The sequence below is a fragment of the Ischnura elegans genome, chromosome 3 (genome assembly GCF_921293095.1).
Source record: "Ischnura elegans chromosome 3, ioIscEleg1.1, whole genome shotgun sequence".
NCBI classification, from domain to species: domain Eukaryota; kingdom Metazoa; phylum Arthropoda; class Insecta; order Odonata; family Coenagrionidae; genus Ischnura; species Ischnura elegans.
This window is the reverse complement of record NC_060248.1, coordinates 2164206-2191754: the sequence shown is the minus strand read 5'-3', so window position 1 is coordinate 2191754 and position 27549 is coordinate 2164206. Positions and strand designations below refer to the sequence as shown.

At 39.0% G+C, this 27549-nt stretch overlaps 1 protein-coding gene across 1 annotated transcript; it reads left to right on the top strand.

Moving 5' to 3' along the window:
- Positions 1–348: 348 nt before the first annotated feature.
- Positions 349–14654, top strand: LOC124156648 (leucine-rich repeat protein SHOC-2-like). Its single transcript, XM_046531307.1, has 5 exons — positions 349–1049; positions 2813–3461; positions 6965–7249; positions 8043–8254; positions 14486–14654. The coding sequence occupies exons 1-5, from the start codon at positions 349–351 to the stop codon at positions 14652–14654; spliced, it is 2016 nt and encodes a 671-aa protein (XP_046387263.1).
- The last annotated feature ends 12895 nt before the right edge of the window (positions 14655–27549 follow it).

Sequence of the window (27549 nt, the reverse complement as noted above, 5' to 3'; positions counted from 1 at the left end):
CAAACAGTCCTACTTGGAGATGAGAGTTATGGTTGCATCGGTGGCTGGAGGGACCTTCCACTGGAAAACTTAGCAATATACTGCGTGGATTCAAAAACTCTCCACTTTTCCATGCGTCGTTGGAGTGCCTTGGAAAAGCTGAAGGAACTCACTATAAACTGTCCAAAATTGCCGATGCTTGACGAAGATATTTTATCGAGGATACCAAAACGGCTCGAACGCCTTATAATCACAGACACGGGAATACAATATTTACAAGAAAGCTTTTTCTCGGACATGGAAAGGATGAAGACGTTAAATCTACGCCAAAATAAGCTCAGATCACTTACACGTAGTTTTCTGAGCAGCATGAGGAATTTAAAAGACCTCTATCTCTGCGAAAACGGGATAGAAAGCATTGACGATGATTTTTTTCTCGAAACGGAGAATTTGACCCGTCTCGATTTAGAAAGAAACTCACTCAAAACATTACCGACGAGTATATGCAGGCTAAAGAAACTTGAAATTCTGCATGCAGAGTATAATAGGATTAGTTTCATTCCGGAAGAATGTTTATACAGTCTCCAATCCCTGATCATTTTTACCCTATACGGTAATAAACTTGTAACCTTGGGACTCCCATCGGTTAGCATGACACCCACCCACTACAAAGAAAGGAGTTCTGCTAGAATGTCATCCTCCATCCTCGAACACTCTGGATACTTAACTAATGCATGGATCAGGTGGTCTTCCATTCAGCATCTTTATCTGGACAATAACTCCTTGTCGTCGCTGCCGGATGAAGCCTTCAACGGCATGGTTAACCTTGAATACTTGAACATTTCCAGCAACAGTATTGCGCACTTGCCTGATAACATATTTTCCCGGAACATGAATCTAACCACACTCCTGGCTTCGAACAATCTCCTCACCAAAATTCCGGCGACACTGTTGAGAAACAAAACCAGGCTAATCACACTGGACCTCTCCTACAATCTCATTGAGACCCTAGACTTGGATTTCTTCAGCGATTCATCTTCATTATGCTACGTACATATCAACAACAACAGGTACGTTATCTTGCAGTTTTTCGGGTTGCGTCGAGTAAAGTTATATCAGTTACTCGGAGCTGTCGAGGTCAGTATGTTAAAAAAAACGGGACAGTCGTGGGACTGGCCGACAGAAGTGAAAACTGAAATAATTATTATCCATTTATTTTTTATATAGGTTTAATATCATTAAAGAACTAATTTTTCCAGTAATACTCATTTTTCAACTAAAATTGAAATTATTTTTTTCAGCAAACTGTTTATTATTAATATATATTAAAAATACGATGTGTATGAATAGAAAGTAACATCATATAACAGCATATTATACTATAATATGCTTTCATTTCTTTTATTTAATATGCTTTAAACATATAATTGTTCACTATGCACAAAAAAGAAACTGCCTTAAATTGTACTGACCTGTATTTTTATAGCGTGTACAGTTGTACACTCTTCTGCACGTTCATGAACGAGCTCTTTATATTTAATGAACTTATACAATACACACTATCGATTTTTATTTTCAATTTTAATATTTTTTAAACAAAAAGACTTCAACAGTCTATATGTTAACAAGTTTATATATATTAATCTCTATTAACAGTCTACAAAATAATACGCACTGTATAGAAAAAGTACATATGTACAGTATAGAACTAGAAGCAGACAGATGCCAGTATTCCGTTTATAAAAGTATAGCGGTGACGCAAGCTAAACGTACATGCCCTGGACCGGGGAAACCTACCCCGGCGGGACTCGAACCCACGACCTCTTGTTTGGCACTTTACCCCCGAGAACTTTACCCCGCCGCCACCAAGACCAACGATACATTTTACTGGCCGCCGTTATGTATCTCTCGCTGTAGCGATCGCGGTGTCGGGTCGGTGATGCTCACGCAAATTCTATGCTTTTTCCCCACCCCGCAAAAGTGCTTAACGCCGCTAAAGAAGTTTTCACTTCAAAAATTTGCAAAAAAGGAAAAAAAATCATAAATTCAGGTAAAAATATAGCTTTTAAAGTCGAATCGTCATACTCATGTCTTGTTCCGGGGTTTACATCTCGCTGTCTTTGCAGCGGTCAGCCACAACAGGTATCCACGTGGTTGCCAATTACTTTTTCGTGTTCCGCGGTGGTCTTCAGGCCCGGCAGCGCATTCGGAGTAGTCCTAGAGGACCACTGAATGGCTCACACTTTTTATGCGATACTATTGTACCCCACACTACTTTCTATTTATTCAAACGCCGAGTGAATTGGTAAAATGTTTAAGATTTCTTACAGAAAGAATTAAATCTTATTTTAAGGTTTTCAGGGACAATGCCGATTTTTCCCGATTTTGACATAATTACCACCACCTCGTTCCTCATTACCATTTTACAAAGCAGGCTAAGGATTCAAAAAGGAAAATTAACCAGGGGATTCGTGAATGCATCGAGTAATTTTGAGAATACATTGTAGTATTGTAAATTGTAGAAATTAGCATACCTACTCGACTCGACACTCGCGAGTAGATATGAACTCGACTCTATACTCAATCCTAGATCAAAATCACTTCCCGAACTTTTAGAATAACCTAATACAGTGAAACGTTTTTATAACGAACGCCAGTGTAACGAAATATTCTGTATAACATAGTTATTTTCCGTCCCGTATAACGAAACTTCCCGTATAACGGAATTTCAGTTTAACGAAAGCATTTCGGCGGTTCGTAGGATTTCGTTACAAAGACATTTCACTGTAAGTGAAAATATATATTAATAAATAATTTTTACATTTCTTTACAGGTTCCGCCATTTGCCATACAAGATATTTCAACCATTCAAAACACAGAACAAGTCATGTGAAGAGTTTTTTCTCGACATGAGCGGAAATAGTCTGGAGGATGTACCAGAATTGTCGATTCCGGGGTTAACACACCTAAACCTATCCAATAATCGCCTGACTTTGATTAAACCGGATGTGTTTACGCAAGCACCACGTCTGCTGGAGGTCAATCTGTCCCACAACCTTATTCGTATCATAGAAAATCCATTAGAGCTTGGCAAATATAAAGTTCTCTTTAGCAAGTATTTGGACTATTTGCAAGTCCTCGACCTCTCATCAAACCGACTAAAGGTTTATCCAAGCATAACTCCCGTCCTGACAACCTTAAAACACCTCAACCTCAGCGGTAACTATATCACAGAGTTTGCGTTTGAACCTGAAATGCGAAAAACACTTTCATCTGATCTCGCATTGGAGACATTCGACGTGTCACGAAACCGTTTAAAGTCGGTCGAATTCTTCGGACATTGGCTCTGGGAGTCTGGGAAGACGAAACGCGTGGACCTCTCCCACAATCTCATCGACCTGCGGGAATGCATCGCGCAAACGCATAAAGAAAGGTTTGTGTGGGGCTGCTTGTCGCCCCTACATAAACTGACAGCATTGGAGGTGAGACATTTTGGAGTGCTTATTTTCAGCTGTTATTCACCCATTACCCTACATGTCTTGACCCATTATTCCCCAGACTGTATATAGGGCTTTTTACATCGGTTGTTTCGAATATTCAGATTTATTTTGACCTAATTAAGATAAGTGAAAAAAAAGTTCATCATATTATATGATTTTCAAAATGCTGCGTATACGCAACGCTGGGAAAACTTCGGTAAATAAATACAAAAAAAATAATTTTTAAAAATTAGCTTACATCTTTTATTTTTTTATCTTGATTTGTACACTCGACATCTTCGCCCGGAGTTAATCAGTATTCCTTTTGAGGAAATGCCCCATTCTGCCTTTTAACGGACATGCTAAGGGGTATGTCATTTTTCATAGGGTGTCTCGTATGTGAGCATCGATTTTTTTGTGCCAAACGCCATCAGTCAAAAAATACAATTATATGAATAAAAATGTTGATGGAAATGACAAAATCAGAACTAGAGATACTTAAAAAAGTCAGCAATTCGAAGAAAAAATTATTCTGAGGTAGACACTTTTTCTGAGAATTAGAATTCATTTTCATTCAACAATTCAATTATTTAATTATTAGTTGTGTGAGGACAAGATAAGAGGAATCAGAAAATAAAAATATATATTACATTGTAAAACTTAGTTTCTTTGTCAAGCGTGCATTTATTTTCATGACATAACGAAATTTTTTGCCTTGTGCCCATTTCGAAATATGCTTGAAAACGTATTCGGAATTTTTTTTCTGCTTTGCATTCATAATATCTCTCAATAAATTGTAGAAAAAATATATGTGCAAAAAAATAAAAATCTATGGGTAGGACACTTTGGTCTTAGAAGTCTGAAAGTGAGAAGGACCATGAATAGGTTAGATGGGGTTTGAAAAATCTTTGCAAAAGAGCAGGGTACGTAGGAAATAGGTTTAAACCTATGCTCACCTTGCTACGTAGGAAAGAACGATCATGAATTCAAAATTCTGTTAAAAAAAAAGGAAACAGACATTTTGAAAAATTCTTCCTACGTAGAGGAATAAAGGAGTGGAATGGCCTACACGAACATATTTTTAACATATTCCTTGTATACGCCAAAACGTTAACCCGTAACCGGTGACGTGTGGTCTGACAGACCGCTGCGTTTCTAAAATCATGAATATTTTCAAAATTGATGTTACAAAATATCCATAATCCTAGTGGGCATCATAATTTTGTACAATAAGGACATGGCACTCTTAAAATATTAACGTTCTTATTATTATTTCCGAAAATTTGCAACCGAATTTGAGTCTCAACGCTCTGTGAGACCTCACGTCAGTAAAACCAATAATCGTAATAACAGTGGAAACGATTCAAAATTTGTTTAAAAAAACTTCTAATGATTTTATAATAATTAATAATTTTTAAGGGAGCATTTTCAATATCATATAGAGATAATTAAGTACTCAATTAAAAAGTGCGATAATAATAACAACTCAAGTGTTTTTTGATAACTTTTTAGCATAAATTTTATAATAAAATTTCACTGAAAAATTTGGTTCGTATTGGGAATGCATAAAAGTAAATATAAGTTTCATAATAGTTGAGAACGTCAAACTAAGTGACGAAAATGACTTTGCTACGTTTTATTTGTTTTATTGCGGTCGCTCCTGGACCCCACCAACTGGATGCTTAATACTCAGACCCACGTCACTGATATAAAAAGAATTGCACGTCACTGGTTAAGTGTTAATCAAAGTGTCCAAAATCAGAGTGTCCATTACTTCTTGGTTGATAACTTGGAGAAGGTGTCATTGAGGGTTTGAAATTGGGTTCTTTGGGTAAATTTTCAATTGTTAGTTATACGATATTAGAATCAATGTGTTATTTTTAGCATGGGGCTCCTTTTGTTTCTTATATTCATGTAAGATAGGATGACTTGTTATTCATAATGTAAATTTATTTGGGTTTATAAATCCCAGTTTAGACAAATGTTAAGGGTCAATTTTGCTCCTCATTTGAAAAAGGCCAGATTGGCGCCCATGCGATGCAACTCCACGTGACGTCACAGGGACCTAGTACCTATACAAGTAGATAGGGGTTTTACATCGTCTGAGATTACCAATGCATGCATGAGGCACAGAGCTCAGGGAAACATCTCTTAATAATCACCTATTAAAATTGCCTTAAGTCGGAAAGTTTCCTTCGTTTGATAGGGCATTAATAATCCTTATTTAAGCCAAGCGCTACACTCTAGTAGGGTACTCTACGCCACCGCCATGCTCGACAGCAAATAGCCTGCATCGTAGCGGCGTTCATAGCTTCGCACCCAGCTGGCCTCACACAGTAGCTGTCAGACGTCACACGGGCTTCTCCCAGCGTTCATACTTAGCCGTTGCGTGTACTGAACATGTCTTCCGTCATCACCATCCGGTCATCATCATCATCACTGGTCAACAATTCCAAGATTGGTTCAACGCAATTCTCCACTTAATTCTAATATCAGCAAAAATATCCCAACCAACGAATTTCTTCTCTTTTACACTTTCTCTTTTTCACTTGTTCCATACATTTAATTGGAAGTCTTCCTTTTCCATTCTTGCCATCCACTTTTCCAAACGTCTTCATCAGACTATCATAACTCAAGATGTGGCCAATAAGGTTTTTCTGTCTTCTTTTTAAGGTTTTCGTGTGCCTTCTCTACTCTCCATCTCATCTTAGGACTTCCTTATCTCTAACTCGGTCGATCCATTTGATCCTCATCATTCTTTTGTTGCACCGCATTTCGAAAGCCTATATCCTTGCTTTCTTCGCTGCTGTCACTATCTATGCATCACTCTGCTACAATAGCGTACTCCAAATGTTGGTTTTTATAAAATTGTTTCTTTACTTTCACATTTAAGTTTCTCGTTGTTAGCAGATCTCTCTTTTGATGTCCCACTTTCTTTGCTTTGGATTTTCTGCTGATAATTTCTTTCTTACATCTCCAGTCGCTATAAGTGATCTTGCTTCCCAAATTTAACTATTCATACGCCACTCCACTACTGCATCCACTGATTGTTTAACTTAATAATATATATATCACATCATCATGTTAATAAAATACGCTTAGCTCTTTCTAACCCAGAGCTGTATCTGGGAGAAATCAAATTTCAAGATTTTTCATTTTGAAAACTTGAAAATTTTACACACAACGATAATTATCCTGGCAGCTATATATTTCTTCATTAAAATATACACTACAAAATAATATTTAGTTTAGATATCTCCTAAATAGATCGGAAATTTTAAACATTTTTGATGTTGCTTAGAAACAACATTGGGTTAGTAAGGGTTAATACCCCTAATCAAACCTTATTTCACCCGTGAAACTCATATCAAATTGTACGTCAGCGACGCGAGTGGCGACTTTTGTAAACACGATTCAATGGGCAGTGGGTGATAACACATTTAGAGGCCGACTTGAAGAAACTCATTTCTAATATTCCTGATGATATCTTTTAAATTTAATTTCAGGTCATCATACTATCCCACAATCAAATTGCCTACATACCCATGGAGTTCCAGCACTTCCTGCCAAACCTGCGCTACGTCGACCTAAGCCACAACAAAATAAAACGAGTGTGGCTCGGAGACCTCCTTTTCACCAGAGCCCGGGAAAACATGGACCTCGAATCGTTCATGTTAACGTACCTTGCAAACTATCATCTTTTGGCCTTCAATCATTTTCCAGGTTCGAAGAATCTGACCATAGACCTCAGACACAACTCCATCTCCTCCCTGCAACTCCCAAACGATAAGGTAACGTAACACGTTGCATTAACATTATAATTGTATTCTGCCATTTAAGGTAGTTTTCCAATGAGTACTTAAAAATCATTGTTAGAGCCTCCCTTTCCTTTGAGCACTTCTGAATTCCATTCTGAATATACAGTTTCATTTTATCTAAATATCCTAATGTTGGCCATTCTCTCTATCGTTTACCCAAACATTCTACTCTCTGAAACACTGTTTTCAACATCCCTTCCCTGCTAAGTACTCACTCCATACATACCTTCTGTCTCCTCCGTATCTCGTCTACACGCTGCCTCTCCTAACCCACCATGTGCAGTACTTGGTACTTCTTTGTTACGTTTTAGTGTCCATATCACTGTTATCAACATCCCCTCCTGGCTCAGTACTCGCTCCATCCTTACCTTCGGTATCCTCCGTATCTCATCTAGGAGCTGCTTCTCCTCACCCACCATATCCAGCACTTCGTCGTTCCTCCCAACATTCTACCCTCTACAACACTGTTTTCAACATCCCCTCCCAGCTCAGTACTCGCTCCATACACACCTTCTGTCTCCTCCGTATCTCATCTAAAAGCTGTCACTCCTTTTATTATTTTTTCATAAAATCCTTTTCTTATAATTGTTGCTTTATTTTTACGTATCACTGGTGATAACTGGGTTTACTATCACTACGACTGCAATACTACAAGCGGATTAATTTTTTTGTTCTATTTCCTCATGACAATGATGCACACAAATTTTTATGTAGGAAATGGACTTTCAGAGATGAAGAGGTAATTTTATCATCTTCTCTTTCTCAGATTGAAGTTGTAATCCCGGGGTGCGACACGGACAGCGAGTTTTCCCGCGTCAAATTACTTCTGGGACACAACCCTTTCGTGTGCGACTGCGAGGTCTTCAAGCTCCTGCGGTACGCCTCCTTGGAAATGAGGCCGTCGTCTGCGTTGGAGAGGCTCAATGGACACATGCTTGTGGTGCCAGCGGTCATCGACATACAGGACCTCCGTTGCTCGTAAGCATTTACATAGAAGCACTAAATTTATATAGAAGCAAGGGCAGAAGAATAAACGATGAAAATTGAGTCTGAGTTGGTGAAAATCGCCCATAAATTGAAGAAAATCGCTATTAACACGAAATTCGCGTATAGGGTGGTTTCCTATTATTTTTTAATGCCTAACTCGAAAGATAATTACTCCTGGAGTACGCATTTCATGCATTCAGATTTTTAAATGGATATCTATTTTTCGCGATTAAATGAAAATTGAAAATCTTCAAGCGCGCGAAAACGCGACGGCTAAATATGAATGCCGGGAAAACTCCGTGTGACGTCGTTCTGGTTCCCGCTGCCGCAAGTGTGGTGACCTTGGGGCGAGGCTCTGAGCACTGTTAATCTGGCTTTTTTTCAAATGAGGATAAAAATTGACCAATGCCATTCGTCTAAACCGGTATTTCTAAAACGAAATAATTTTTATATTATGAATACACTAATGGTGTGTAACGAATCGCATTAATGCCTATCGTTTTCTTTGATGAAGGAAACTACACTTTTCTCGTATGAGTTGGTGAAAATCACCGATGAATTGGATAAAATCGCTATGAACACGAAATTCGCGTATTCTCGGGAAAACCCAGGAATTCGCGGTAAAATCCGCGTAAACACATTTTCGACTTTTGCATGTCCCCATTTATAAGTACTAGGATATGATATAGTGAAATATAAGGCAAGTAAGCTACAACAATCACGTAAAACATGAAAAGGAAAAACGGATTATTTTGAGATAAGAATACCTGCTGCAATGATCAGTAACTTTGAATCGATTGGGTTACATTGCCTTAAATACCTGTGCATCAGCCTAGCTATGAGAACAGGAAACCTGAAGAAGGGTCCCTGTTATTTAAAAAAAAATACCACTGGGCATCCATGCCCCGACATTGAAGGAGTACAGCTCTTTTTTACTCATTGCAGGGGAAAGAGTTGAACTTGGTCACTTGTAAAGCTAGAGTGTCAGGACGCAGTAGAGGCATGAAAGTAGGATAATAACTCCCGGCGAAGATGTCGAGTGTGCAAATCAAGATAAAAAATGAAAGATGTAACCTAAGTTTTTAAAATTCCTTTTTTTGTATTTATTTACCGGAGTTTCGGCAGCGGTGCGTATACGCAGCATTTTGAAAATCATATAATATGATTAATATATTTTTTCCCAGAAACTTATCTTAATTAGGTCAAAATAAAGCGGAAAATGCGAAACAATCGAAGTTAAAAGCCCTGAATGGGGAATTATGGGTTAATTATGGAGAGAGGAAATAGATATTGGGTGTCCCATTTTAAGTTCCCACCCCGAATATCTCGAAATCTGAGCAAAATGAGAAAAAAAAAATGTTTCAGATAAAAGTTGTAGGGTTTACAGGGGGACATACGATGGTGATATTGAAAATGACCTTGAAGTCGATTTTCAAGGTCAAAGAAGGGGTAACTTCCATTTCTTAAATGGAAAGCCATATTTTTTTACTGCAGGATCGTTTTCTACGGAAAAAATACAAACTTCTTGTTGGAAACTTTTTATTGAAAAATGCGTTTGGTTAGGTCTTATTCTCACATCAAATGCTCAATTGCGTGTCCATGCACCTTTGCGTTAGAGGTCTTCAGCAGCTTTATAATTGTTGTCACACGCCCCGACGACTTTGATTATTTCAACGATCTCTTGAGGTGTGTAATCCCCCATTTCACAAGAAAATTGTTAAAAAGCTCACTGCGTGTGGATCTACTATCAGAACGCTGAACTTTAAGCATTAGTATAAAATCCTATCGAACCTCGATAGGGGCTCGTCATATTTCTGTACTAATTGTTTATTCAACCACAACAATGAATCATGGAACATTGTTTAAACGTAAACATTTAACTTCTACGGTCGAAAGAGTGAAAAAAACCACACGAAAAACAATAAAAACAGCGACTCGGTCGTCTCTTTCATCTCGTCACAGGCATAATATTTGATTGGTTATTTTCATTGTAATTTTTATAGACAGAGCAACATCTTCACATTACGAATAGATTTTTAAAATTAAATGTTCCCCATTCCTTTATTTTAAAAATGGCCGAAAGGTAGATTTCAATATCCGAGGTGTGGAGATGAAAATGAACATCGCAGTTACACATGAAATATGTGAAAAAAGTTCTAAACCTGTCATGTAAGGAATTGTTTATTCGGCCGCTGAAAAATGTTAACACTTTTTCCTGAAAATAATTACATAAAATAACTTGTAAATTACTTTAAGTAGGCCAAATACAGGTCTGAGATTGGTCTCTTAAGTTGGCCGGATGGGGTTTTTACGGTCACCACTCTCACTAAACAGTGTGGGCCTGGGTGAATTTCTTTAATTATTGCAACCTTACAAATCATTGGTGGGAAATTGTCTTCCTTCAATACACAAATATTGTTCTTCTTACTTTAGGTAAAAAGAACATTAAGCCAAACAAACCTAAAAGGCGAAAATCGTCATTTATACTGCATAGTCGCGAGGTGATTTCCGTCATTTTGGTTTATTTTAAAAAAGAGGAATTATAAAAATTTCCTTACATAAAAAGTTTAGAACTTTTTTCACATATTTCATATGTAACTGCGATATTCATTTTCATCTCCACACTTCGGATATTGAAATCTACCTTTCGGCCATTTTTAAAATAAAGGAATGGGGAACATTTAATTTTGAAAAAGCTATTCGTAAAGTGAAGATGTTGCTCTGTCTATAAAAATTACAATGAAAATAACCAATCAAATATTTTGCCCGTGATGGGATGAAAGAGACGACAGTGTCACTGTTTTCATTGTGGTTCGCGTGGTCTTTTTCTCTCTTTCGACCGTAGAAGCTAAATGTTTACGTTTAAACAATGTTCCACGATTCATTGTTGTAGTTGAATAAAAAATTAGTAAACAGAAATATGACGAGCCCCTATCGAGCTTCGATAGGATTTTATATTAATGCTTAGAGTTCAGCGTTCTACTTTTTTTGCGGCGATAGTAGTTCGAAACGACGAAGGTAACACCTGAACAAATATTTCACCAAAGAAAATTACGACCACGAGAACAACTAGACTATTATTTTACTACAAAAACTAATACCCGATACTAGGTTGTTGTGAAACTACTGTGTTTTTCTCTGTTCCGGGAGCGGCGCGATCCGTGAGGGTTCCTCCCGTAGCCCCCTGCTCATGAAATTGAACCCATTGAACCAGTGCGTTGGGGGCCAGATTTGCGCGAGGACCTCTCTCGGTCACCTCGCTCTCCCTTAAAAAATTCAAGAATTTACGAAGCATGAGGCCGTCAAATGTCGGGCACAACACATGATAATTCAGTTCGCTGCTCTGAAGAGGGTACATCTACATCTATACAATACCCTGCGAGCCACCACTAGGGTGTTTGGCAGGGGGTGATCAATCACCAGCATGCAGCATGCATTTGGACTCCCACATGCACACCACACCGTCCAAAATACGTCCTGTATAATAACAAACTATACTACTATATGCTGTTAGAAATAGAATATAGAATAGAATTTCAGAAACATGCATTAAGTTTTACATAGGTTAGTAGGCTACACTACAAGTCATGCAATCTATTTACGAGTTCTATTGCTGCCGTTATAATCTCTTATTGATCGTGGAAAAAATGACATTCGGAATCTGTCTGTTCTGCAATCTATCTCTCTTATTTTATTTATATGATCTGATCTTCCGTAGTACGTTGGCGTCCGCAAGATATGGTTAACTTCGTCAGAAAAGACACTGCTCTTGAATTTATCTAAAAGGTTTAGTCTATTTTTCAATCTACGGTCCGACAGAGATTCCCATCCGAGTTTAACTGAGAGGTCAGTTACACTAACAAGACTATCGTAACGACCTTTCACATACCTGGCAGCTCTTCTTTGCACGCGTTCTAACTCTGTTATTAAGCCTTTTTCATGAGGGTCCCAAACACTGGCAGCGTATTCCAAATGTGGTCTAACGAGGGAAAAGTAGCTAATTTCTCTCACTTTGTCGTCGCACTTTCCTAATATTCTTTTAACAAAACCCATTTTACGATTAGCTTGACCGGTTATTTCTCGAATATGTTTATTCCACGATAGATCATTATTGAGTCTAACCCCTAGATATTTCACGGATTCAACTGCCTTTAACTGGGTGCCCCGAATTATATAGTTACGCTGTAGGGAGTTATTCTTCTTCCAGAAATTCATTACGACGCATTTTTCCAAATTTAATTCTAACTGCCAAGCATCGCACCAAGCTTGGATAGCAGCAAGGTCATTCGTTAGTTCATATATATCTTTGCTGGAACGGATTTCTCTGTAAACTACAGCGTCGTCTGCAAATAATCGTAACTTACTCTGCACTACTTCGCCAATGTCGTTTATATAAAGAAGGAATAGGAGTGGGCCAATGACACTACCTTGAGGAACGCCAGAAGTGACTCTAACCTCATTGGAGACTGCACCGTCTAATACTACTCTTTGGACGCGGTCGCTCAAAAACGCTCTAATCCAGGAAATGACATCTTCGTCTAGACCATAAGATTTCAGTTTTATTATTAACTTTCCGTGGGGTACTTTATCAAATGCCTTTTTGAAATCAAGAAAAATCGCGTCTACTGGAATTTTGTCTTCCCCGGAGACTAAAATATCGTGGGCGAAAAGCGCTAACTGAGTTTCGCACGATCTGCTTTTCCTGAATCCATGTTGAGTTCCCATTAATAAGTTTTGCGCGTCTAGGTGTTTCATTACCGAGCTGACTACGATGTGTTCAAGGACTTTGCAAGAGATGGACGTTAAAGATATCGGCCTGTAATTAGATGGCTGTTCCTTGTCTCCACTTTTAAATATTGGCGTTACATTAGCGATTTTCCAGTCATTAGGTACTTCGTGTTGCTTGATGGATTTACTGAATATTAACTGCAAGTAATGGGCAATTTCTGAGGCTAGTTCTTTATATACGCGAGAAGGGATTTCGTCTGGACCGGGTGATTTATTTGGACTAAGCGATTTCAATATATTTTCTATTCCGAGCGTACTAATGTCAATAGCTGGCATCTTATGTATACAGTGATTGTCATCGGTCTCGGGTGAGTTTTCGGAAGGCTCCGTGAACACGCTCTTAAAGTAGGAATTTAATAAATTGGCTTTATCGTAACTGCTTGTCAACACATCTCCATTGTCGTTTCTCAGCGAACATACAGTAGATCGTTTACCTTGAACTTCCCTGACATATGACCAAAACGCTTTTGGGTTATCCTGTAACTGCTCTACTAGTGTTTTTCTTTTAAAATTCGTGAACGCATTCCTGAAGGCTTCCTTCGTGGCGGCTTTAGTCATCCTATATTTTTTAATTATTAGCTCGCGTTCATTAGCGGATAAATCCGTGCTGACTTTTTTCATTTTAGCATGACACGCTCTCTGTCGCCTCAATGATTTTCTCACTTCCGCGTCGTACCATCTCGGTTCGCTGCCTTCTTTTACTATTTTACTAGGGATGTAGCTATTTATTCCCGAAGTTACGAGCGAAAGAAAAGCTTTCCAAGTATTCTCTACATTTAACTTTAATACTGATTCTTGAAACTCGGGGAAAGCATTTTTCAGATGACTCTTAAACCCATCAAAATCAGCTCTTTTAAAAATGAAAACTTTACGCTCTTTTTTAAAGTTTACAGCGGTATTTAGAGAAAACTTTGCAGTTACTACCCTATGGTCACTTATTCCTTCGACAGTGCCAACGTTTATTACCTGATGTGGTATATTTGTCGCTAATAAATCAAGAATATTTTCTCCTCTGTTTGGTGCGGATGCTATTTGAAACAATGAATTAGATGTAAAAGTGTGTAATAAAGCCTCGCAGATCACTTTATCCCTCCCACCAGGAATGAAGCTATAAGTCTCCCAATCTATAGAAGGTACGTTGAAATCTCCACCCACAATCAAAATAATGCCTAAATCACAACCAGGATCCATGTGACACTACAAATAACAACATGAGCGAAGTTTATGAGAAAACTCTGGAGGAATGCATTTTTCAATAAAAAGTTTCCAACAAGAAGTTTGTATATATATCGTTGGTCTTTTTAGTTTTTATGATGTGTTTGTGCATTGAAATAAAGATCTAGTTTTTGTGCGTTGGTGATCGAAAATTTTTGAACGGTACTTAGGATTTTCATTACCTGAATGAATTTCTAATTAATGTTTTCGTGTTTACAGGAAGCCAGATTCGGTCAACGGGAAAGCGGTTGCGGAAGTGGACTCTTGGGCCTATCATTGGTTGCCAATGATTGGATTTTGTTGGAGTGAGACCAGAGTTAATTTAGTGTCGGGACACAAGGCAACCAGATCCACTGAAGCAGAAGCAATGGTTGAACCACCGGCATAGTTGAACCACCGGCGATTTCCGGCGACAAATTGTGCAATTCTATGAACATTTTTCACCAATAAAAGTTTGACTCTTTTTCCACAAAATTTCTTCGTAACTTTCCGAACTTTTTCCTCATTCACTATATATATTATAAGTTTTTAAGCTAGTCTTTATATGCGCAAATATGGTAGAATGCTGAAATTTAGTCATTGATATGAAATTCTGCCGAAACACCATAGGTTCGTGTAAAACATATAGTATTGTTCATTCGACTATACAATGAATCATTTCACATTGTTTAAACGTCGCCGCGTGGCAAGGAATATTGCCAACATGGAGTTATTCGTATTTTGTGGTTAATTTTAAGAAAGGGGAACAGTTTCGATTTTTATAACAGATGTTTACCTACTAATAACATAACATAAGGTTTTTGCTACATTTAAATTGATTGCTTTCCGTAGGTTCTAAAGCTCCGCAAAACTCTTTTGTCTGACAGGCGTTAGAGATAACTCCTACCACCTCTAATTAACTAGTTAGAAATCTGTTTTACGACAAGACAAAATGTCCAAAATACTAGTGACTAGGTTGATAAAATGATTGGACTTTAATTTCTTAATATTGGTGAGCCAAAGAAGGTCATTAAATGTTATAGAAAATATTTATCTAGGCATAATAACATAATAAAGCTATCGTGAGCAGTGAGAAAATTGAGTGAGAAAAATTGTAATGAAATGCAAGGCCGGAAAAGTAACCTTATTTTCTAAGCATTAACAGCGAGAGTGGTGTATTTAGGAACTGACTACATCATTCATTGCTGTTGTGTTCCCAGCGAAAACTACATTTAGCACTAGAACCACTGAACTTTCCAACCTAAACCAAAACCGCGGCATGGGACTTTTTTGTCCCATTGAGAAAATACGTTGATCCTGTCATGTTTAAGTATAATTGGAGTTTTTTTTGTGGTTTGTGTGAACAAAACACGTGTTTAGGTCATGTTTAATGTTTAAATGTGCTGCAAAGCGAAGCGTGTTGGTTGCAAGCTCAGACCTGCATACGTGCCGGGCAGAGGTGACGCGGCCGGCGCACAGTGGGGCCAAATGCTTAAAAGTTGGTCATAATTATTAAATATCATGCAATTTGCTTGATATTTGGAATATAACAGTTTTCGAGGTCGCTAATTCCGAATATGATATTGAAATATAAAGAAAATTTATATTTTGCCAAAAAATTGGAATTTTTGCTAAAATAAGACAGTAATTGTTCCTTATGTCCAGTAAAAAGGGGGAAATATTTTTAATTATATTTTATTACGAATATGAAACTGATGTTGAAAATTATATGAAATACATTTCAAAGCTTTAAGGCAATCGATTAATAATTTTATGAATTATTTTAAATAAATATCATTTTATGGCTATCTTTAATTTTCAAACATTCTAAACGAATTAATTTCGGGTATTGTAACATGTATCTTAATGTTTGTACACGTTATAAGCAAGTATGCAAACTTATGGCTTAAAAAGACATTCTGGAACATAATAAGGTAGTAAAGAAATTATAAAACATTATTGTATAACAGTCAATCTGCGTAAAATATGAACAGGCCCGCGACCACTCACTTAAAAAAATGCAAAAACTAAATATAATCTGTCTCTAATTCGTCCCATGAATAATTATCTAAACACAAACTGCATTATTGAATAAACCCACTTATTATTTTAAATAGTAAATGAAAACTAATAACTTAAATGTCTTTTTAAGAATATATAAAAAGTTAACAAACACATTTACACCACACATTATTATGTAGTAGGTTTTCTACGTTGAATATGATAAGAGCTGCGCACATAGGCTTGTAAACGTAAACACAAATTTCAATCAGACTTCGTTCCATCCAAAGAATCGTTTACCGATTCCGATGAAGATCCTGATTCTATCAGGTAGGATTCATAAAAATATTCATGGCTCCGGAACATAAAACTGTCGATGACTTGGACCGCATCAAAATCTGACTTTCATTAATCGAGTCGGGATGTAACATCAGTCTCACTACAGTTTTTTTCCTCGAGCACTTTCGGGTAAAATCTTCCCTGAATTTCCTCAACAATTTGTTGTACGCTTTCTGCGCTTCCTCTGACATTTTTCCGATTGGTAATAATGAATTTTGTATGGCATTCCTTTCGTGCAATAGTATTTAGGGTAAACATTGTTGACATGCAAAACCAGTGATATAATTCAACAATAGCCGTGCTTTTTAGATAGAATGCGCTTCGCAGATATCTATATTTTTATTCTATAGCCAGAAGACAGCTTCTAAAACAGTATTAAATCTCTGAAGAAGCTCCAAATTGGGGCCTGTTTTATTGGCGGAAATTTCAGAGTTCTCGAGCTGTGTTGTCGTCATTACTACTATCATACACCTGCTTTGGCCGGTTTAAACTAAGCTCTTTTTTAAGTCCTTCTCCTTCTTCGGCTCCTCCACTCATTTTTTAGCGTTTTTATTGCAGATCTGCCAGATTTTAACTTACATTCTGAAAGCCACTTGCAAAGCAACATTTGAAATTACGAATCCATGCATGCAACGTGGTTAAACTACATTTGGGATATCATTCTTTACTGGACGAGATATTATAGCATCAACATTGTATATACTTTGCCTTGAGTCTTTTTTCCGTCAATTTATTGCAAAAGAACTCATTTTGTTACGCTGATTATAAAGTAAGTGCTCCCTCTTCCATGCAGCGTGTCAACGAGCTGCGCGCTTCGGCGTCCATACGGTTGGAGGTTACTTACGTATTTCTTCATTAACTCACGAAGGGGCGGGTTGGGGCGGTTAATTTTTTTTGTTTTGATAGCCGAGAGTTGTGGCTACAACAATATAACTATATAAGAGCGCTGCAGAGCACTGCAATATAACTTAATGATGTTCGTATTTTTATTTTTGAATAAAATTTGTGCAATTTATTGGTTAATATTTATGTTAATAATAATTTCAATATTGTTTCAATGTTATGGTAAAGCAACATTTGTTATCTATGCACATTGCTGCGTTGATTCTATTTTTTAAATTTTAAATTTAGCCAATTGGGTAGCTGAGGAGGAGTCTAGAAGATGAGGGTATTTCGAAGCGAGAGGGAGGCTATGTATCCCAGCAGCGCACATGTCACTTTGAAAGTGATTTTTACGAAGAGGTGCACACTTACCTGCTTCACGAACTTATTTCTCAGCAGCTCAAATAAGTATCTTTCCAACCATGTATAAAGAAATCATAACCCCGAACTTTTATTTTTCTAATTATGGCCACCTTCTATGGATTTGGCCCCACTGTGCGGCGCTGCGTGAGTAGGCGGCAGTGCACAGATTATTCCCTTCTGCGCTTCTAACTGGCAGAATAACGGTATCTGTGCATCGATCCCCTTCGTAATAAACTGTTTTTATGATAAATACAAAATAAGTGTACAAAAAAACTGAAATTGTATGTTTTCACCATATGGGACAAAAAAGTCCCATCCCGCGATTCTAGGTAAATCGTCATTTTTCTCGTGAACCAAACATCGTACAATATTTTCGATAAAACCATTTGAAATATCATAAAAAATGGGCAAAATTCAGTAAATTTCAAAGGCATCAAACCACTAGTACGTGAATGGTAAACATTTGCAAAGGGCGAAGGGACAAAAAAAGTCCCGTCCGCGGTTCTAGTGTTAATTGAACGGCGAATCTGAAGAGGATGCCTAAGGCGGCTGAAAGAAACATTGTCAACGGTGTGTCGTGAACCATGGGATGTACTATGACCGATTAAGCTGTATACGTCGAAATAAATATGTTATAAAATCGGTTCGGTTTTTTTATTATAATCAGTCAGTCTAGTGCTACACAAATTCTGGTGGCTTGCTTGTTTTAGAAGCAGGAGAGTCCTACCACTATTAATTTGCTTGTAAGAAATCATTTTTCACGTCAAGAAAAATGCACAAAATAATAGTAATTAGATTTTAAAATTATTCCTGGAGTTTGGGTCAACGTAATGTGCATTCGAATCACGAGCCGCCACTGCGTCTGATTCAGAAAAAATGATCACTAGAGAGATCATTTTTCCAGTCGCGATTAAGGGATCGCTCAAGTGATCACTAAGACGAATGATCTTGTGATTCAGGCTTTAAGTTACCTAGAGAAGGCAGGGATGAATTTTAAAACGGACGCAGAGAAAAGGAGAAAATGATATGGGAATGTCTTGAATTTTGCAGGCCCGACACCAAAATGAATGTTTAGGTCAACATAATTACGTTGGGGTTTCCAAGTAGGCTTCCGCGGAGATTATAGATGATATCTGGTGATTTTTCCGGGTATTCTTCGGCGTTTATCCATTTTGTAGGACAATATTTCGCCAACGTCCCAGTTGGCTTCCTGAGGTCCACTAAAATGTCCTGAGGAAGCCAACTGGAACGGTTGCGAAATATTGTCCTACAAAATGGATAAACGACGAAGAATACCCGGAAAAATCACCAGATATCATAATTGCGTTGGCCTAAACTCCAGGAAATATTTTAACATGTATTAAAGGAGGTCAAGAAAAGAAGGAAAAAATAATGGTTACTAGGTTGATAACATGATTGGAATTTAATGTCTTAATTTTTATCAGCCAAAGAAGGTCATCAAATGTTCTGAAAAAATATTTATCTAGACATGATAACAGGATAGAATAGAGCGTAAAGATATCTTGAGTAGGTACCTAGTTATAAAATTGGATGAGATAAATTGTACTGAAATGGAATGCCGGAAAAGTAACGTTATATTCACTATTATCAGCGAGAGTGGTATATTAAGTAACTGGCTATATCATTCATAGATACTGGGTTCCCAGTGGAAAGTTCATTTTAGTGTTAGGACTGCAAAATTCGATGTATTCCCCCGTAATTTTCTCTCCGTCCGTTTTAAAATTCGTCTCTGTCTTCTTTAAAGCCTGAATCACACAATCCTTTATTCCGTCTCTCAATTGAGCGAAATGCTTTTCGCGACGATAAAGTGTTATATGTATCTCTATTGATCATATTTCCGAATCAGACGCAGTGGCGGCTCGTGAGTCAAATGCTAGGAGGGACACACTCCACCGGGAGACATAATTTTCGAATGTTTCGTGTATTTTAGTGAGTTTTTAAGGCAGTACGGAGACCATTATGACTCACTAATACACAAAGTAATCACTAACACTAAAACACTAACAATCACTATCCCCATTAACTCAACTACAACTAGGACTAGTTGCATTAAAACAATTTACACATAATAAGTCGACTGGTCACCAAAACAAGGTATTCTGCAACGCTGCAACCCCAAGTAGGGGCCAGTTTATAGGGCCGCCGGGCGGCGCGGCGGTGGCATCTCACTGGATACGTCGTTCTGCGCATGCCCGGGCGGCGTCCCAAGACTTTCACAAGGCACAAGCCAAAGATTATATACTCTAGGCACAAGCTTAGACGCGTCATGGCACCAGCAGCCCCCACCACTACCACTCTTCATATAAACTGCATGGTGATGGATCGGGACGTTCTGGCCAGCGCCCCGCTGCTACAAATGCGAACTTCTTGCGTAAATTTTGCGTGTTTTCCTACATTTTCGATGTACGCGATAGAAAAAACACTATGGTTAATTAGATGTATAATTATAATTGAATAGGTACTTATTTTTTTCCTTTTTCAAATCTTTGGGAGGGGCGGCGTCCGAGAGTCCTTATGGGCAAGCCACCACTGCTACGCACATGGTCCCTCCCACCGTCGCCTTTCGTATCACTTCCGATATCATAGCTCGTTGCCCGCATCACGAAAATATATAGCGTGTTCATGTGTACTTATAGCCCGGTCAAATTTTCCCCCAAAAATAGGGGTACCCTTAACATAAATTTCATACAAGCCATTCCATAAAAATGACATTTTGACTTTCTATAACGTGAGTTTTTGAAGCACAAAGTATTGAAACAAATTTGTTTTCAGATCGGCAAGAGGAACCCGACACCCATGGCGTGTAAATTACGCCGCGTGACAGCATGACCGCGTGGTGAAAAGGGCGCCCAGATATTTTGGAAAATAAAAAATACACACTATAAGTAAATCAAAAATTATGTGTTCCAGCAAAGTTTCAGGCCTAAACCATGCAAATTAACCCCCCAAAAAATTTGAAACACGATTTTTAGTTTTTCAAATCATATCTCCAGTTTTCATTTTTGTAAAATTTTCTCCTTGATTGTAAAATGTAAGTACATTTTACCATCCTGATTTTTTTCAAAATCTTTTGACCGAAAACTAAACTTCTACATAAATTTGAAAATTTCAAAATTAAATTAAACATTTTAGGAAACAAGAGACACTCCGAAAAAATATATGTTGTTACCCCTATATCCATCCCATACATTCTACATACATCCTAACCATACAATCTGCATTATTCAAGTCATTTGTCGAGCACGATATTCCCCGTGGCCAACAACGAGCTGCGAACTGTGCCGCACGTGTTAATTTCATGTATAATATGATGGTTTCCTATTATTTTTTTATTGCCTAAATCGAAAGATTATTGCTCATGGAGTACGTATTTCACGGTTTTTGATTTTCATATGACGATATCTATTTTTCGCGATCCAATGAAAAGTGAAAATTTTCAAGCGCGCCAAAACGCGACGGCTAAGTATGAATGCTGGGAACACTCCGTGTGACGTCGTTCTGGTTCCCGCTGTCGCCTTGTGAGGTGACATTGGAGCGAGGCTGTTATAATTGACCTTCTCATTGATTTGTTTTAAAATGTTAAATTTCAACTTTAAAACAGCATTTGCAGTGAAATTGTGTCACTTAGCAATGTGTAAAGGATATGACATAAATAATTTAAAACTAGAGGGCAAATGCCTATTATTCTACGGAACAAATTCATATAATCACATACATACTCATTTTATTTTGAGATAATTTCTATAATTTTGAACATATATGTCCCTTGCATATTAAAGGGTAAATAATGAGATATTATTACAAATATTTTAATAAGTACTCTAACTTCAATATATTTCGGATAAAAATTAGTTCCCAGTAAAGTATTCCTTGAAATTTTTACTATATTTATTGTTGGAACTAATTAAAAAGGGAAATACATCATTTGATTACGAACTAATCTTCAAATAATTTTTGTATTTCAACCAAAATCATATATTATATCAGACCTAAGCTGAAATTAAGTTATTATATAAAGATTTGTATTTAAATTATTTGATAAAAATATCAATACCCATTTGAAATAATGTTTTGCATTTGAAAATCATTTCCCGCGGAACCGCTCCATGGGTCTCACGCGAAGTAATGAGGCTTGACAATTGCCTCAAGCATGATTCACCCACCATAAGGGATGATTTATAAGAAGTAATGAGGCTTGACAATTGCCTCAAGCATGATTCACCCACCTCCCCTAAGGGATGATTTATAAGCTTTTCCGATCACATTTGAAAGAAAAATTTTTAAAAAATTGGCTGGGTGATTATGTGTTAAGCTTCGCCCCAATATGTAAGCCCGTAATCCAATTTGGAGTACACCGAAGCATGGTAAATCATTTATCGGACATAAAAAGGACATTTATTACGGATGAAATACAATTTAGTGACGATTTAATTTTTTTGACAGAAATTATGTCAGCAAATTGCTTATCGAATTACAAGTGATAATCTAACATGTTATTCCAAGATATTTCACTTCTTTTGCTATTTTGATGAGAGGCCAAATGTAAGCTAAACGTATTATTTTTTCAGGCAATTATAATCGCAATCTTTTGTTTTCGCAGATTTGAAGTCATCCGAAACCACGAACTGCCCACTATCACTCCCCGTTCTTCCTTTAGATAATAAATATAACTTCCTCTTTCCTCAAAAATTGTTCTTTTCTCTTTGACTTTACGGCCGCTATTCTGGATGGGATTACACCGTGTAATTCGCATACATATCGGGAGAAGGCGCAACAGTATTGCGTATTCCGAGCCTGTTGCAAAACGGTATTTTGTACGGGCGTAATCCATGCTTCAACTCCACCGGTAGACGTAATTCTCAAAATTTCTGTAGAGCCCATGCAATTCAGTATTCTAATCGGTGAATCGTGCCCGTACGGCCGGCATAATATTAGATCGTAAGTCGCTCTTAACCACAAACTGTTCACTATCACTCGCCTTTCCTCCTTTAGATAAGAATTTAACATCCTTTTTCCTCAAAACTCGCTTTTTCTCCTTGCATCAACTCGACATGTCCTAATGTACTTGTAAAATATGAATTTTTATTAACATGCAGCATTGTGTCTTTACTTGTCTACATGGTAGCATTTTCTTTAAAAAAATTACAGCATACGTTGAATAAAAACACATAATTTCATGATTTTTTTCATTGAATTTAAATATCACAACACTATTACTGAAAAATTATGTAACGCCAGGGGCGGCGACCAACGGATTCGGCTGAAGGAAGGAAGGGAACCAGGGGCAATGACAGTCAGACAAACGGTGGATAGCGTTTATTACGTTCACTCTTAATTACATCTCGCGCGCGACTGCCGCGTGCCAACAGTACCTCGCCACTCGGCGTCCCCCTCGTGACGTGGTCCGAAGCCCTCATTGGCTCCCGATGTCGTCAGTGGCTCGCGCGTCTAGGTACAAAGTACGCTGCTGACTCTAGGTAAGAAGGAGGTGCAAGAGGAAAGGGGGAAAGTGGGTGGGAGTGGGTGGAAAAAGGAATGCCTACGCAGGCAGAGGCAATGTCTCGTAGACGGGAATGGAAAGGTACAGGAGGAAAGAGAGGAACTCAAGTCAGCAGTATTACACCATCCCCCCCAAAATCTTAAAATTTACATACATGGAAATTTTAAACACAATGAAACCAACTTCTTAGGCACGACCAAGAAAGAAATAAAAAATAAAAATAACACCAAGCACAGAAATAAACGAGAATATCAGCACATGAAATTTCGCCCCCACCAGTTATCACTGTCCAAATATACCCACATAATAGGTAAAATCGAGCACTTATCTGCACATCGTGCATTATCCCAACCCATAATACACTCCAAAAGTCCATATTGACGGGCGTTTTCCCATTAATCAAAATAATTAGACGCCCACATCACACAAACATAATTGACAACAATTCTTATGCTCTGAAAAACTATGAAAGAAAAAAAAAAACAAAATACTCCATTGAAAAAAAAAGAAACACCAAAATATAATTTTGAATAAACAAACTGTTGTCATTGAACAGTGTAAAATGAACACAACGAAAATACAATTTAAAAAGAAGTTAGAGGAAGAGCGGCGCGCGCAGGTGCCGTTTCCCTTCTCGTGACCACACCCTTTTTAAACATAAACCACAAAATAAATGCCAACATTGCTAGTAACGAAATGGAGCCACAAAGAAGGCTCGAGAAATTGGTCCAACTCCACTTGTATTCTCGCGACGTTTCTACTTTTCTAACCAAACGGGACCAGTCCAACCGACTTTCCGAAATCTCAAGCGTTCTCTCTATTTCATCCTTCAACGACTCTAAATTGGGTTGCTCTTGCAAAGGAGGCGACTCATATCCGGTGCCGTGACGAACATCTATACTAAACGAAGGTCTAATCGTACGTGGCAAAGACTCGTTTAGGGTAATATTGCCATGCATTGTCGACAGCATTTTGAATTCCCTACTTAGAATATCACAATGACTCGCGTATTCCACTATTCCACTCCCATTAATTTCGAAGGTTACGGGCGGCACGGCGCCCGTGATATTTCTACAAAGGAGAGTCACTTGATACGGGCGAGGAAGGGAAAAGAGCCACCCATGACCTACCCTTTTCAGCAGTGGCCGCCGAAGTTTAAACGCGTCTTTGGGGCAGTTACTCGCATTCTGATACATAAACATGCTATACTCACAGCTTTCTGTCGTTCCGCGATACAAAACTAAGTCCGTAGAACATAAAATAATAGGCCCCAGCTTGCACTTTCGCAGCTCGTTCTCCCGCCACTCAATAAAATAACTTCTATCGGGCGAAATTAATAAGGAGTTTGCCACTCTCCACTCTAAATGCACTCCAAACTGTTCGTGATACACGGGGAATGTATGTAATGCGTAACTTTCAAATACGCTGTCCTTGTGTCCCAAAGGGATATCAATTATCACCCTCATTTTCCCATTGGTCACTACAGCGGCTGTCTTAGCCATTTCATAATACAAATACAACTTATCCTTTTAAACCGGAATGAGCATGTAGAGCGGCAAACGTAAATGATCGTGAACTCTTTTCAACATGTCGACTAGCATCGTCGGTGGAACTAAGACGCTACTTAGTTTACTATGAACACTGTTTTCTATGGCCAGTCGAAAGTTCACCAAGTCAATGCGGCCATTTACCAAAACATGCCCCACTTGTCTCAAATGCTCCTCCTCCCACCAGAACTCGTATGAGGACTTGCTGCGGGCTGATAGATCTTTCAAGTCTCTTTCTAACACCCTGCTGAAATTACTTAATTCCGACAATAACCCTCTTATGAATCTAGTATTATTAACCACCATGCCGCTTAAATTCTCAATTACTATAACTCTATTTTCAGCTTCAGCCTTTCCTTTTTCGGCTGATGCCTCCACATTCGAGATTCTCCGATTAATCGCTTCCAAATCCCCGGCATCCAAGGTCCCGAAAACCGTTTTTAAAATAGTTCCTCCCACATTTAAGAACCCTCGCTTCAATCTCTTGCTACCCATCATGCCCAGGAGGACCTCTAACTCTTCTTTAACACCCCGATATTCGCCTGACATTCTACTCATGGCGGTCACATAATTTTCACCCAATTTCCATACGGTCTCTCCCTTCACGCTTGCATTAAATTTCTCGAATTCCGCGGACAACCTATTATACTCATCTCTTATTTCCGAGAGCTCGTAGTTAAGAACAATTGACCAAGTGTGCTCGGAAATAACAACGTCTTGCAACCTCTCAAAAATCACATCATTCTTTAGTTCTGTTACTTTCACGGCCGATGCGCATAAAATAACACCCAACACCCACACGGAACACATTCTCGCTTCGGCGTATCCCCCCATCGGCACCACTCGCACTTATCACTTTTGGGGCGGAGGGGAGGGGTCACTGCACACTTCACTGGGGGATGACGGGGGAGGGCCAAGGGATCGGAGTGCGTAGGGGTGGTGGGGGGCGAGGGAGGGCTCTTCTCTCTCCTGGGTAGCTGCACTCGGGGGCGGGGGCAGCGGGAAAAGGGGAGGGGATTCTTCCTTCTCGTCCTCGCTGGATGGCGACAGGCCGTCTGCTCTCTCCGGCGATAATAGGTTACGCTGCGGGGGAATGTCTCGCGCCGCTTCTTCTTCCTCCGGGGGCTCCGCTGCTCTAGATCGCAAGCTGTAAGGCGATTGCGACGGTGCTTCGGCGATTGGTTCTGCGTCAGGCACCCACTCTTCATCGCATTGGCTGGGAGCTCCTCTTTTATTCCGCCGCTGCGGAAGGCGTATGTCTCGCACTGCTGCTTCATCATTTCCCCACTCATCCCCACCCTCGCAATTTGATGGCGTGTGGAATTCGGAAAATGCTTTGGTCGGGGAAACAACTTCTTTCGCGTCTTTAGCACACGGAATTTTCCTAGGTCTCCCACGGGGTCTATCCCTGCCTTCACGAGGGGAGGGGACTGATGCACTGGGGTGGGGTTTAAGACGATTTTTGTGGACAAGAATAACTCTGTTGGGGAGTCGGAGCTTTACACTTGTTGGGGGAATAACTTCAATTACCTCATAGGGACCCTTCCATAACTTTTTCAGTTTCTTAACTTGTCCCACCTTTGCCCCAAAATCTCTCAGATACGCCCACTGACCAACAGTATATTGTGTCTCTTTCACACCCTTATTATACTGCTTCTCCTGCCTATTACGTGCTCGTTTACTGTTTTTGCGACATATATTCCAGATTTCACTAAGTTTTTCTCCCAACTCGCGCACGTAGCCTTCACTTAAGCCCTCGACTTTCCCACCCACCTGCTCGAACGGTGACCTCATGGGATAGCCAAAAATCACCTGGTGCGGAGAAAAGCCTAAACTAGAGTGATTGCTTGAATTGTACGATGAGACAGCATAGCCCAGCCAAACATTCCAATCCGAGTGACGGCAATTCACATAATGACTCAAGATTTTGGCTATCGTTCTGTGCACACGCTCAAGGCGGCCATTCGCCTCTGGGTGCCACGACGATGTTCTCAGACGCTTTACTTTCAGCAAGGCGCACATCTCCGCAAATAGCCCTGACATAAAATTAGTCCCTTGATCGGACAACACTACGGCTGGAACGCCGAATTTAAGAATCCACCGCCGTACAAGAGCAGCGGCCACAGTTTCAGCAGTCTGATCGGGGATCGCCACCATCTCCAAATATCGGGAGAAGTGATCCATTATAGACAAAATATATTTATCCCCGTTTTCCGCCCTAGGAAAGGGTCCCACAATATCCACTGCTATGAAGTCAAATGGTCTATCCGTGGCCGGCAACTCTTGTAAGGTAGCCTTAGTCCTTCCGTACGGGCTCCTCTGCTGACATGAAACACAATTTTTTACAAAATTTTCACAGTCTTTCCGAAGCGTGGGCCACCAATAAATTTCTTTAACACGACTGATAGTAGGCTCAACCCCCATATGCCCCGCGAGAGGATGGTCGTGGCATTGACGCAGCGCCTCGGATCGCCAAGAATTAGGGACTACCACCCTCGCGCCCCCTTCCGTCACTTTTTTCAAAATTCCTCCTTCCTCTTTAAAACCCTTTTCCGAGCGCCATCTTACGCAATTCTCATCCTCCTCTTGCCATTTGGCGACCTCGATGTCGCAAGAGGCGTCAGCCCGTCTAACCTTTCTACTGAGGGCAT

Excerpts from the sequence above, each read along its gene's own strand:
- LOC124156648 (XM_046531307.1), top strand. The coding sequence starts at position 349 with ATGAGGAATTTAAAAGACCTCTATCTCTGCGAAAACGGGATAGAAAGC. Across the intron at positions 3,462-6,964 it reads ATAAACTGACAGCATTGGAG|GTCATCATACTATCCCACAA; the intron begins GTGAGACATTTT and ends ATTTAATTTCAG. Across the intron at positions 7,250-8,042 it reads TGCAACTCCCAAACGATAAG|ATTGAAGTTGTAATCCCGGG; the intron begins GTAACGTAACAC and ends TCTCTTTCTCAG.